Source organism: Vigna unguiculata, unplaced genomic scaffold (assembly GCF_004118075.2).
Source record: "Vigna unguiculata cultivar IT97K-499-35 unplaced genomic scaffold, ASM411807v1 contig_122, whole genome shotgun sequence".
Classification (NCBI taxonomy): domain Eukaryota; kingdom Viridiplantae; phylum Streptophyta; class Magnoliopsida; order Fabales; family Fabaceae; genus Vigna; species Vigna unguiculata.
The window spans coordinates 481,898-496,324 of NW_021010828.1; the positions used below are offsets into that span (position 1 = coordinate 481,898).

Genomic DNA, 14,427 nt, shown 5'->3' on the forward strand with positions numbered 1-14,427 from the left:
CTCGAGATACTCAAAAAATATCAGTTATACAAGAAGATGTCTAAATGTGAGTTTTGGCTGGATGAAGTACAGTTTATGGGACATGTAATCTTAGTCTAGGGCATTGCGATAGACCTAGTAAAGATAGAGGTTGTGTTGAAATGGGAATGACCAAAGACTGTGACGAAGGTAAGAAGTTTTTTAGGATTGGCCGGATATTAATAGAGATTTGTAGAGGGATTCTCCAAGATGGTGAGTCCCTTAACACAACTCACTCGAAAGTGTAACATCCGGACCGGATATTACGAATTTAAATAATAATATAAAATAAGAAAATAAAATCTCATTAATTATAAAATCCATTTCCTAAAAACGCGAGAAATTTAAAACTTATTACATCATTAAAAGCAAACTCAGATTTATAGGTATAAAACTCTATTACAAGATCAAAGTTCAGTAATGAAACAATTTACAATTTATTCCATGCTGATGAAGGCGTGACCACCACCACCTCCTTAGAAGCTCCCTCAAGAAGGATCACTAGAAACATGTCTAGAAGGGAGTCTTCTATTCCATCATCTTTATCTTTGTTTTGCATCACTTTAGTTTGAATTCCCTAAGTTGGTTTCTAGTTGACTTGTTGACTTTGACCCCAAAGTTGACCTTTGACCAAGATTAGATTAACTTAAACCAACATGCTAATCCTTTTTTGTCTTGTTTTGTAGGTAATTAAGAAGAAGTAGAGCATGGCTAGGTGGCACATGGTGATTGGAGCACATGGCTAATGTGGAAGAGAGAGGAAAGCAAAAAGCATAAAGCAAAAGCAAAAGTAGACATGTACCTTGTCTCCTTTTGCCTTTTTGGTTTATTCCTTTGAAGGCTACTTGGTCTCCTTCCCCTTTTGGCCTAGAATCCTCATGGGAATGCATCCACCAATCATTCTTGATGGTCAGCTTGTTCAACTGACAATTATCAACACATAGCCTTAAACTGCCATCCTTCTTCTTCACCAACAGTACAGGTGCTCCCCAAGGTGATGCACTCGGGCAGATGAATTTCTTCTCAAGCAGGTCTTCAATCTACTTCTTCAACTCGGCTAACTCGGTCGACGCCATCCAGTATGGTACCATAGACACTGGGCCAACTCTAAGGATTAGATCAATGGCAAAATCCACATTCCTACTAGGCGGTAATTCTGGAATCTCATCTGGAAACACATCTGCATACTCATCCACCACTGGTATGCTTCTAATCTGCTCAGTTGTACTTTTATTCTCTCCTTGAGCCACTATCATAAAACAAGTAGCTCCAACTTCTACTTCCCTCATCGCCTTCTGAGCTGAGATCAACTTCTGTCCCACTGTCTCTGGAAAAATCACACTGCGTCGTCCGCAATCGATAACAATATGATTGCCTAACAGCCAATCCATTCCTAAAATCACGTCCAGGCCCTTAATCGGCAAGTAGGCGAGATTCACCTTGAACCTGCGGTCTGCCACTTCTATAAGGCATCCCATACACACAAAAGTGGTGGATACCTCGCTAGATGCTGGTGTCGCAACTATCAGCTCACACCCCAACTCTCGCAGCACTACAATGAGCCTCCTCACGCGTTCATTAGACACGAATGAATGTGTGGCTCTTGAATCAAACAACACAACAACCTCATGACCAATCAACAAATAAGTATGCTGCACTAAGTTACCTTATTGGGTTGCCTCGGTGGTCGTCAAGGCGAAAACACGCCTTGGTGCTCTAGGCCACTCTCCAACTGGTTTCTTAGCCGGGGCACCTCCAACTGGTTTCTTGTTAGGGCAATGTCGTGCATAATGTCCACTCTGATCACACACGTAGCACTTTCCAATGCTACTTTTGCCATTTGAGCTGCCAGAGGGTTTTGGGCAGTCCCTTCTAAGATGCTCCCCACCATAGTTAAAACACTATAGTTTCCTAGACGAAGTCGATGGTATGCTGTATGGCTTCTTCTGTAGTCTAGAGTCTACAGTAATCTTCTACTGTCGAGCCACTCTGCTAGGACCTATCTCTAGTTGCTTAATTATTTTGGCCTGCTTGACCAAAACTGGGAATTCCTTGATCCTAAGCGGCACTAAGAACCTGCGCAGCTCATGTTTAAGTTTGCCCTCAAACTTGCTGCACCTCCACTATTTAGTTACAACTTGCGAGTATAATCGTGCCATATACTCAAACCTATCAATATAGGCCTGCACTGTCATAGTTCCCTACTGGAGGGTAAGGAACTCTGCCTCTTGCTCATGCCTCACGTTGTTTGGCAAGTATTTCTCCAAGAACCTCATCCTTAAGGTAGCCCAGGTCACATGCTCTTCACGGGTCTGCATCAATTGCTGCATTCCCTGCCACCAATACTCAGCGTCTACCACCAAGAGGAAGGTGACAAATGATAACCTCTGCGCATTAGTGCATTCGAGAACTCTGCAAATTTTCTCGCACTCTCACAGCCAAGCATTTGCCTCATCAGGAGTGGCCTTGCCAGAGAACTTGGTTGGCCTATGCTTCAAGAAATCCTCCATAGTTACTAGGCGAGTAAGTGCGACTATGGCCCTGGATGGTGCTACAATGGGCTGCATCACGTCCACCATACGATGGATCGCTTGAACAATGTCATCAGCTCCAACATTATTCCTTCTCCTTCTGTTCGCCATAGCTTGTGCGCGCCACATTTTATACCTATCGGCCACACCCGATAGAGCACATGCGGGAAACCATGCTACGAATCACATATCGTAATGCCAGGTGGAGTTCCTAAATACGAACATAGTTTGTAACGTCCAAAGACTACCAAACTCGTAAGCTAATTACTGAGGAGGGCAACCTATCTAGACCCATCTTGGCCACAATCAGCACACTCACACCAGCAACACTCGTTAACCCGAGCTCAACTCAAAGGTTCTTCGTGTTCATCCGCCATCCCGAGCTCAACTCGAGGGATGCCATTTCGAGCCACAACTCGAGGAATGCCACGTGCTTAACCCCTATCCCGAGCTCAACTCAAGGGATACATTCCAAGAACTCAAGGGATACATTCCAAGCCAACACTCAAGGAACACCAGCAAGCCGACCTTTAAGATATTCCAGAAGCCTTGTAGATAACGTACACCAAAGCAAAGAACCACAATTGCTTCACGATACCGCCTGGCGCAACACCTTACGTGCAAAGCGCATCAGGCCTCCAGACCGCCTAGCGGGGTACACATAGGACTTGAACCCAAGTCTTTCACACAACCAAATACTCTTAACCATTTGAGCTAGTACTTTTCCACGTCACATCAATCAATATTAAATTCCATAAAGACTCTCACTACCCGCATTTATTAATTAATTAATTATTTAATTAATTAATTTTCACAGGTCTTACAGAAAGGACTTACCCTTCCCTTGGATAGAACAATGTGAAGCGTGCTTTGAGGAAATGAAGAAGTGGTTGACTACGACTCTAGTGTTGGTCATCCCAGATACGACCAAGACGTTTGAGGTGTACTATGGTGCATCATATTAAGGTCTGGGGTGTGTGTTAATGTTGGAGAAGAGGCTAGTAGCACATGCTTCTCCATAGTTGAAATTCACGAAAAGAATTATCCTACCCACGATCTAGAGTTGGTTGTCGTGGTGTTTGCTCTTTAGACTTGGAGAGATTATCTGAAGTACCTATTTGATCAGAAAGAGCTTAACATGGGACAGAAGAGGTGGATGAAGTATCTCAAGGATTATGATTTTGAGCTCCTTTACCATCCGGGAAAGGCTAATGTTGTAGTAGATGCTTTAAGTCGAAAGCGAGTGCACATGTCCTCGTTTATGGTCAAAGAATTGGAGTTAATTAAGAAATTATGTGATATGAACTTAGGATTGCAACGAGGTCCCAATCATATTAGGTGTAGTACATTGAAGGTCACCAATGCATTTTTAGAACAAATTTGGGAGAAGTAGAGGAATGATACCGAACTACAGTAAATTGTTGGCTGGTTGGGTACAAAGAAGGGGAAGAACTCAAGATGGGATCAGATGCCATCATACAGTTCTGAGATTGAGTGTGCATTCTCGAGAAACGAGATTTGCGGAGGCAGATTCTAGAGGAAGGGCATAAAAGTCGTCTTAGCATACATATGGGTATGACTAAGATGTATAAGGATATGAAGAAATCCTTCTAGTGGGTCGGAATGAAAACAAATGTGGCGAACTTTGTAGCATCTTGTTTGGTGTATCAAAAGGCTAAAATTGAACACCAAAGTCTGGGAGGTACACTACAATTGCTCGACATTCCCTAGTGAAAATGGGATAGTATTTCTATGAATTTTTTGACCCACTTGTCACGGTCTGTTAAAGGTCATGACTCCATCTGGGTGATTGTAGACAAACTCAATAATTTCACTCGTTTCTTACCAATTAATAAGAAGATGTCCATGGATAAGTTGGCATAGTTGTATATTTGGTAGGTAGTCAGATTACATGGGATTCCAACAAGCATAGTATTGGATCATGATTTAATATTCACTTCCCGATTTTGGTAGTCCTTACAAACAACACTGAGTACCCAATTGAGGATGAGTTCAACCTATCATTCTTAAACGGATGGTCAGTTTGAGAGAACTATTCAGTCTTTGGAAGACTTGCTTAAGGCATGTGTGTTAAACCATTTAGGTGGTTAGAGTGAGGTACTCCCTTTGGTGGAGTTCACGTACAACAATAGTTACCACTCAAACATTGGGACGGCACCATATGAGGCCTTATATTGGAGAAAGTGTAGAATGCCGCTATGTTGGTACAAAGATGCGGAGTCAGTGACTATTGGACCTGAATTGTTACAACAGACAATAGAGTCAAATTGATTCAAGATCGGATCCGTGCGACGCAAAACAGGCATAAGTCATAGGCAGAAAAAAGGAGAAGGCCATTGGAGTTTGAGGCGGGGTATCATGTGTTCCTTAAGGTTACCTTAACTACGAGCATTGGGAGAGTGATCAAATCCAGAAAATTGACGTCAAAGTTCATAGGGTCGTATCAGATTAACAACAGGATCGGTCTGGTGGCATATGAGATCGCATTGCCACCTTATCTAGCAAACTTGCACAATGTGTTTCACGTCTCTCAATTACAGAAATACATTGCCAGCCCCACCCATAATAAATAAGTCCATTTTTACATTGAGCACAACATGTAAAATAAGTGTTGTGGAGACATATTGTAGTTTAGGAATTTTAACTAATATTTTTAATAGGAAATAATGTTGCATGGATTATTTCTATATTACTAGTTGAGATTGGTTAATGAGAACTATTAGGTTGAATATTTTATGATAGAGTTGTCATTGTTGAGATTTTGAGTCTATTTATGGATGAACCATTACGTGTCATACCTTTTTTTGTATGTTAATTCACTCATGTTTTGCTTATATTCTAATAGTTTGTTGAATCATCTATTTTACAACTTTGTTTACATGCATAAAATTAGATGAATTAAGCATTTCTTGTTTTTGAGACATTGGTCATATTTGCCTACATTGATGATAATCCACTTGTTACCCCCCGTTGAGTCTTTGGATAATTTTTCTTATTTTAAGCTCATTACATACCTTAAAAGATAAGGACCACGTAATTTTCGAGATATAGCTCTCCATCAAATGTAATCTATGATAATAAGTTGGTTAATAATCAACAATGATATATGTTGTTCCAAGTTATCATTAAGTTATTAGATTATACGACAAGAAAAATCAGAATTCTCCATAGTTAAAATTCAAAGACAGTTAATCTGTAGATAAAAATGTTTTCCACACAAATTTACCACAAACAGAAATTTGTGAATAATATGCGCATAGAAAATGTTTTCCACAAATTTTAATATATGTAAGTAATTTCCATCAAACATTATTTGTGACAAAGGTCACAATTCTCTTAAACATTATTTGTGATGAAGTCTTACCAAACTATATTTCCTATGGATTTTGAACACCCATACCCATTTTCCAAAAAAAAAGAAGAAAACTTGTGATAAAGATACATCTTTTAAATTAAATAATCAAATATTAAATTTTTATATGTTATCATGAAATTTGTGCCTTAAACATATTTAAATAATAAATTTATGTAAATTTTTTTCTATAATTCAAATGATGCTATTAATATTTTTTATAATTAAAGAATATGTATAAATCACATTTAACAAGTTGAAGAGTATAATAAAATATTTTAATAAGCCAAAAATTTTAAAATATATACCATAATTTAATAGATTTAATGAAAGTGTCGGTATTATAATAACAAATAGTTATAAAAAATTCAAATTAAATGTATGCATGTTTAAATACATTTGAAAACATTGTTGTAAAAATTAAATATGCAAGCATACTTAAATTCAGTGATTTTTTGCAAATATGAGCAGTGAGATTTTAATAAAAATTTCAAAAATATATCTTTTAGTTAATGAAAGTCAAAATATAAAAATTATAAAAGTGTGCAAGGCAATTTGTACCGGACGAAATTAAAGAAAATAAAATTTGTCAAATAGAAGATTGATATATTTTTGGCTTCTATAATAAATAAGTCCATTGTTGCATTGAGCATAATGTGTGAAATAAGTGTTAGGGAGATATTGTAGTTTAGGCATTTTAACTACGCTTTCTAAATAGAAATTTTAATGTTATGTTATTTTTATTGTTTTTTTCTTATTTTGAGCTCATCTTTTATATCAAAAAATTAAAACAAAATTACAATAAATGTTTTGTTTTTTAGCATATCTTTATTGGGTTTGTAAGATGTTTTAGTGATTGGGATTATCAAATTCATGAAAAATTGGAATCTTGATTAATGTTGCATGAATTATTTCTATATTACTAATTTATATTGGTTATTGAGAACTATTATAGGTTGAATCTTTTATGATAGAGTTATCTTTGATGAGATTTTGAGTCTATTGATGGATGGACCATTATGTGTCATACCTTATTTTTCTAATGTAAATTCACTTATGTTTTATTTACACTCTAACAATTAAATTCATTACGTATTTTAAAACTTTGTTTACATGCATAAAATTATATGAATTAGACACTCGTTTTTTAGGCATTGATAATATTTCCTTAGGGTGATGATAATCCATTTGTTAGCCCTTTTGAGTCTTAGAATAATTTTTTATATGCTATCATTAAATTTGTGCATTAAAAATATTTAAATAATGAATTTAATGCAAAATATTTTTTTCTATAATTCAAATGATGCTATTTGTAACATCCCGTTTTTATAGTTTTTAAACTATTAAACAAAACATTTAAATTTTAATAGTTCAGAAGCAAGTAAAGATATAGGCCAGCATAATCTAATACAGTAATCCAAAAAGAAGTACATACGTTGATCAACCTGTACAGCCCACACCACTAAAGGGTTATAAAACATCCTAAACATTCACTAAGAAAAACATGTGGCTACTACAGCGGGGAAAAGTCCTGGAAACCCACTCAACGTCTGTCTAGAAAGGGTGTACCTTCACCTGCACTTTTATCTGCTCCCGCCATTCAATAAAGACGATCATTGCAAAAGTAGAAGACACACAGAACACCATAAAAACTAGAAGGGTAAGCTAACTTGAACAAAGAGCAAATCATGCAAATTTTATATTAAGACAGAAAATAGACTTTTACTACACAATCGATTCAATCATCAAATTAATCCTGACCACAACACTACGCATCAATCTAGACTCGATATCCGGATTATGTAAGCGGCATTGAAGCTCTTGGTGACTTGCACTCGAGATGGTTCCTAAACTCTGCAGAGTTTTAGGCACAAGGGGTATTCATCCAACCACTCTCAAGGTAAATCCCATCACCTCTATGATGGATCAGAATCATAGACAAGGACCTCCTGCTACTTCCCCCGACGTAATCCATCATACTCTACTTGAGTCTTAATGGTTACTGGAAGCGTCAGGATATCACCAATCTGAGTCCTCATGCCCTTACATTTACTAAACCACTTTCCTTAGGATTTCCCTTGAAATCCTAACTCTAACATACTTCCATTCACATCAAGTTCACACTCAATGTCTGCATACAGTTTAACATGCATAAAGATCTCATACATTATCAACCATCATCATCTTAAGCAACCAAACAAGCATCAAGAAATCAAAACAGTGGAAAAAACCAAACTTCTGCAGGGAATCTCGCTTAGGCTAGAGGGTCTCGCCTAAGCTAGAGAGCCTATCTCGCTTAGACGAGTCGACCTCGCCTGGGCGAGACATCATACAGTGGCAAATAAAAATCCTGGGCGAACTCTCGCTCAGGCGAAACTGGCTCGCCTAGACGAGAAGTTATCTCGCTCAGGCGACTCCAGCTCGCCTAGGCGAGATTTCGTGCAGTGGCAGAGGTGATCCTCTGGTATTTTCGCTCAGGCGAGAGCTGCTCGCCTAGGCGAAAATACTAGGATTCCTCATCTGTTCCACGCATGCATCCTCGCCCAGAATCATCTCATGCTCAAAATCACACCAAAACACGTCCAAGCATCAATTAAACACAGAATCAAACAATTCTGCCACTCAAGAACACACCTCCTACAAAATTTGAGTTAAAGGTCAGCTTCCCTTACCTATTCTTGAGTTGAAGTTTGAGTGAAGGCAACCTAGGAGAGGGGAGCAGAATTCCTCAATTGAACCTAGGGGAATTTATCATCAAATCACACAGGAAGCATGGGTACTGGGTTAGACTCTGAATGGAAGCAGAATTTCGAGTTGAATTTCAAATTCAGAATTGAAGCCGCAAGGAAAACTTACCTAGGGAATGAGAGACTATCAATGGAGGCAACAGAAGACTCAGGTATGGCTTCTTCTCCATGACCTGATCAAGAAGCAAGGTTGGTGAGGTCAGAAAGAGGAAGACAGAGGGGAGAGCTGAGTATATAGAGAAGGAGATAAATGAGGGTGAGTTTGGTTTTGTTTCTGGAAATAGAGGGGGTCTTGCATTCTCCCCAACAACAAAAATTTTCGACCCGAAAATTGAGACTTACCAGGGAACAAGTGTGGATATGACTTTCTCACATCTTCTTCCAATTCCCAAGTGGAATCACCTGTCCTCTTGTCCCAAATGACCTGAACTAGTCTGATGGACTTTCCTCGGAGTTGCCTCATCTGAATATCTCCTAAACCAACGGGTTGAGCTTCCACTGTAAGATCTCCTCTAATCTGTAGATCTTCCATCTCAAGTATATGGGAAGGGTCAGGTACATACTTTCTGAGCTGTGAAACATCAAACACGGGGTGGAGGTTGGTCAAGGGAGGGGGTAGGGCAATCTCATATGCCACTGGTCCAACTCTTCTCAGAATCTGGTATGGACCGACGAACCTAGGAGACAACTTCTTTTGGCGGATTGCTCTTCCCACACCAGTAGTCGGGGTGATTCTCAAGAAAACATGGTCCCCTAGTTCAAACTCTAAAGGTTTTCTCCTCTGATCAGCATATGATTTCTGTCTGCTTTGGGATACTTTCATTCTTTCTTGTATGAGCTTGACCTTCTCAGTAGTCTGCCTCAGAAGCTCTGGTCCCACCACCACTGATTCCCCATCCTGATACCAGCTCAAAGGCGTCCTACATCTCCTGCCATAGAGGGCCTCATCAGGTGCCATGCCGATACTGGTGTGAAAGTTGTTATTATATGTAAATTCTACCAAAGGCAGGACCTCATCCCACGCACCCAGATGGTCCAGCACGCACGTCCGTAAGAGATCCTCAAGAGATTGGATAGTTCTCTCGGATTGCCCATCGGTCTGAGGGTGATACGCAGAGCTCATAGCCAACCTGCTACCCATAGCATCCTGCAGCGTCTGCCAAAAGCGAGAGGTGAATCTTGGGTCTCTATCAGAGACTATACTCGATGGCACACCATGTAACCTCACGATCTCACTGATGTACAACTGTGCTAGCTTCACCATAGACATCCTCAAATTCACTGCTAAGAAGTGAGCACTCTTGGTGAGGCGGTCCACTATTACCCAAATAGCATCGTGGTTCCTCACGGTCCGAGGTAAATGGGTAACAAAGTCCATAACAATGCTATCCCACTTCCACTCGGGTATCTCAAGCTGCTGAAGCATCCCCCCTGGTTTCTGGTGTTCTATCTTAGCCTTTTGACAAGTTAAACATGACGATACATATCGAGCGACATCTTGCTTCATGCCCGACCACCAAAACGATTCTTTCAGATCGTGATACATTTTAGTCATGCCTGGGTGCATGCTAAAACGGCTCTTGTGTCCTTCCTCAAGAATCATACCTTTCAGCTCTAAATCTTCAGGTATGCAAACCCTGCCTCTGAATCTTAGTACCCCATCACCTCCCATCAGGAAATCCTTGGCCTTCTCAGTACCAAGTAACTCTATTGTCCTCTGTAGCTTGGGGTCCGACGGTTGCTTCTCCTTTATCAGCTTAAGGAAATCATTAGACACTGTGAGATGGTTACATCTAATGACTCCCTCATCTAAAATCACCTGCAACCGCATATCCCTAAACTGTTCCACCAATTCTAACTCTCTGGCCATCATGTGAGATGCGTGAACCGCTTTTCTGCTTAAGGCGTCAGCCACCACGTTCGCCTTCCCCGGGTGGTACAATAACTCAAAATCAAAGTCCTTTAGGAACTCCATCCACCGTCGCTGCCTCATGTTTAACTCCTTTTGGTCAAACAGATACTTCAAACTCTTATGATCACTGAAAACCTGAAATTGTGCACCATACAGGTAGTGTCTCCAGATCTTTAGTGCAAACACCACTGCTGCTAACTCCAAGTCGTACGTGGGGTAGTTCTTCTCATGATTCTTCAACTACCGAGAGGCGTAGGCCACCACTCTCCGTTCTTGCATCAGAACACATCCCAAACCCTGATGAGAAGCATCATAGTATACCTCAAAGGGTCTACTGGTATTAGGAATCACCAACACTGGAGCGCTAGTCAACTTTTGCTTTAGCTTTAGAAAGCTATCTTCACACCTGTCGGTCCAAGCAAAAGGTTGATCCTTGCGGGTTAACTGGGTCAAGGGTGCTGCTATCCTGGAAAATCCTTCAATGAATCTCCTATAATAACCTGCCAATCCCACAAAGCTTCTTACTTCAGTCACTGACTTAGGGCGTTCCCAACTTAGCACAGCTTCTACTTTAGATCTACTGCTATGCCCTGAGCCGATATCATGTGCCCCAAGAACTGAACTGAAGTCATCCAGAATTCACATTGGGATCGCTTCGCATACAACTGCTTCTCCCTAAGTATGCTCAGAACTGTCTTCAGATGCTCTGCATGTTCTTCAGGAGTCCGCGAGTAGATCAAGATATCATCTATGAAAACCACCACGAACTTGTCTAGGAATGGCCTGAAGATTCGGTTCATGTAGTCCATGAACAAAGCAGGGGCATTAGTCACACCAAACGGCATCACCACATACTCGTAGTGTCCGTACCTGGACCTGAAAGCGGTCTTCTGCACGTCATCAGACTTGACTCGAATCTGATGGTATCCTGATCTCAAATCAATCTTAGAGAACACAGCAGCCCCGTGCAACTGATCCATCAAGTCGTCAATCCTTGGCAGAGGGTACTTGTTTTTGATGGTTAACTTATTCAGCTGCCTGTAATCTACACAGAGTCTGGAACTACCATCCTTCTTTTTAACCAGTAATATCGGCGCTCCCCAAGGCGATACACTCGGCCTGATAAACTGTTTTTCTAGCAGCTCTTCAATTTGTTTCTTCAACTCCACTAGCTCAGCAGGAGCCATTCTGTAGGGTGCTATAGACACTGGTCCTGCTCCTGGCACCAGGTCAATGGAGAACTCTATCTCTCTAGTAGGGGGTAGGCCAGACACTTCCTCAGGAAACACATCAGAGAAATCCCCCATTACAGGCGCCTCCAAGGGTCCAGCCTCATTCTCCACGGATAGCTGAGTCAGAATCAAGAAACATTGAGACCCTTCCTTCATTGCCTTGTCTACCTGCTGTGAGGACACCAACAGATCTTCATCTTCTAGGCTAGGAAACAACACGTTCCTTTCATTGTAGTCAATGAGAATGTGATTAGCAGATAGCCAATCCATCCCCAGAATGACATCTAGCCCCACCAAGGGTAAACAGATGAGGTTTACCCTGTACATGCGCCCCTCAACCTCGATCTTACACCTAGCACACATGGTCGAGGTTCTGACCAACCCAGAAGCAGGTGTGGACACCACCAGGTCATACTGGAGCTCCTTCACCGGAAGACCCAACTCCACTACTCTAGATTCCGACACAAAAGAATGTGTCGCCCCTGAATCAAACAGAACATGCAAGCTCCTACCAACTATCACACAAGACCCGATGATAAGGTTACCTGATCCAGCTGCCTCTACACTCGTCACAGCATACACTCTGCCCACTGCCTGTGGTCTCGCACCTCCCCTCGACGGCTGTGACTGAGGCTGTGATGAAGGCCTCGACACTGTGCTCCTATCAACTGGGCAATCCTTGATGAAGTGGCCCACCTGGCCGCATCTATGGCATGTCCTCCTGTCAGAAAGCTGAGGGCAGGCACTCCTCAGATGGGGCCCTCTACAATGGAAGCACTGTGGCCTGAAAGGCTGAGACTGCTGGGGCTGATGTAAGAACCTCCTGGGCCCTTGAGGCTGAGGCCTGGAGTATGGCTTCCTTCTGTCGTCATGTCTACTCGTGGACCTAGATGGTCCTCCCACCTTCAGCTGAGACTTCTGCTGAGCTTCAACTTCAGCCTTAAGCTTCTCCATCACTCTTGCCTTCTCTACCAAGGCAGGGAATCCCTTGATAGAAAGCGGGGCCACCATGAGCTTGAGGTCACCCCTCAATCCATTCTCAAACTTTCTACACTGCCAGTCCTCTGCCATCTTCAGGGTGTGAAATCTACCCAAGTGTTTGAACTTTTCAGCGTACTCCGACACTGACATATCTCCTTGCATCAGCTGCAAGAACTCAACCTCCTTCGCATACCTCACACTATCTGGGAAGAACTCAGCATAGAACTTCTTCTTAAACAGTTCCCAAGTGATGGTCTCATGGCTGTCTTCCAACATCATCTTCATGCTGGACCACCAATGCACGGCCTCTCCAGCAAGAAGGTACTCAGTGAATGCAAGCCTACTCTCTGCAGGACATCTCTTAGCATCAAAGATTCGTTCAATGTCCCGCATCCACTGATCAGCTCCATTCGGGCTAATCTTGCCATCAAAGCGGGATGGATGGTGTTGTAGAAAATCCTCCAAACTCCACTCCTGCACTCGCGGCAGTGAAGCTTGGGAAGAACCAGCGGCTGAACGGTTTTCCCCTATCTGATGCAGGGCTTCCAAGTGCCTCTGCTGAGTCGCTTCTGCTACTAGTCTTGCAGACTCCATCTGTTGCAAGGCTAGATTCTGCTGATTCACCATGTTAGCATTCTGCTGCTGCATGGCTGCTATCATCGCCTCAATTGCTCCCACCAAATGAGGATTATCTGGGTTTGGAACAGGAGGTGGAGGAGGTCTAGGTGCCATAGCTCTGAGCACACAAAGGAGGAACCATCATATTAGTCGACAGGTACAACGACTCAAGCCAAACACGCTATAAGGAACACACAACAGAAGCTAAGCAAGCTCACACCTACAGATCCTAGAGAAATCACTGCTCTGATACCAAAATTGTAACATCCCGTTTTTATAGTTTTTAAACTATTAAACAAAACATTTAAATTTTAATAGTTCAGAAGCAAGTAAAGATATAGGCCAGCATAATCTAATACAGTCATCCAAAAAGAAGTACATACGCTGATCAACCTGTACAGCCCACACCACTAAAGGGTTATAAAACATCCTAAACATTCACTAAGAAAAACATGTGGCTACTACAGCGGGGAAAAGTCCTGGAAACCCACTCAACGTCTGTCTAGAAAGGGTGTACCTTCACCTGCACTTTTATCTGCTCCCGCCATTCAATAAAGACGATCATTGCAAAAGTAGAAGACACACAGAACACCATAAAAACTAGAAGGGTAAGCTAACTTGAACAAAGAGCAAATCATGCAAATTTTATATTAAGACAGAAAATAGACTTTTACTACACAATCGATTCAATCATCAAATTAATCCTGACCACAACACTACGCATCAATCTAGACTCGATATCCGGATTATGTAAGCGGCATTGGAGCTCTTGGTGACTTGCACTCGAGATGGTTCCTAAACTCTGCAGAGTTTTAGGCACAAGGGGTATTCACCCAACCACTCTCAAGGTAAATCCCATCACCTCTATGATGGATCGGAATCATAGACCAGGACCTCCTGCTACTTCCCCCGACGTAATGCATCATACTCTACTTGAGTCTTAATGGTTACTGGAAGCGTCAGGATATCACCAATCTGAGTCCTCATGCCCTTACATTTACTAAACCACTTTCCT

General features: G+C 41.6%; 1 protein-coding gene across 1 annotated transcript; it reads right to left on the reverse strand.

The window, feature by feature from the left end:
• Window positions 1-1,058: 1,058 nt before the first annotated feature.
• On the reverse strand, window positions 1,059-1,909 carry LOC114171154. Its single transcript, XM_028056362.1, has 2 exons — window positions 1,722-1,909; window positions 1,059-1,620 (listed from the first exon to the last, which is right to left on the reverse strand). Exons 1-2 carry the CDS (start codon window positions 1,907-1,909, stop codon window positions 1,059-1,061), a joined length of 750 nt encoding a protein of 249 aa, XP_027912163.1.
• Between the last annotated feature and the right edge of the window lie 12,518 nt (window positions 1,910-14,427).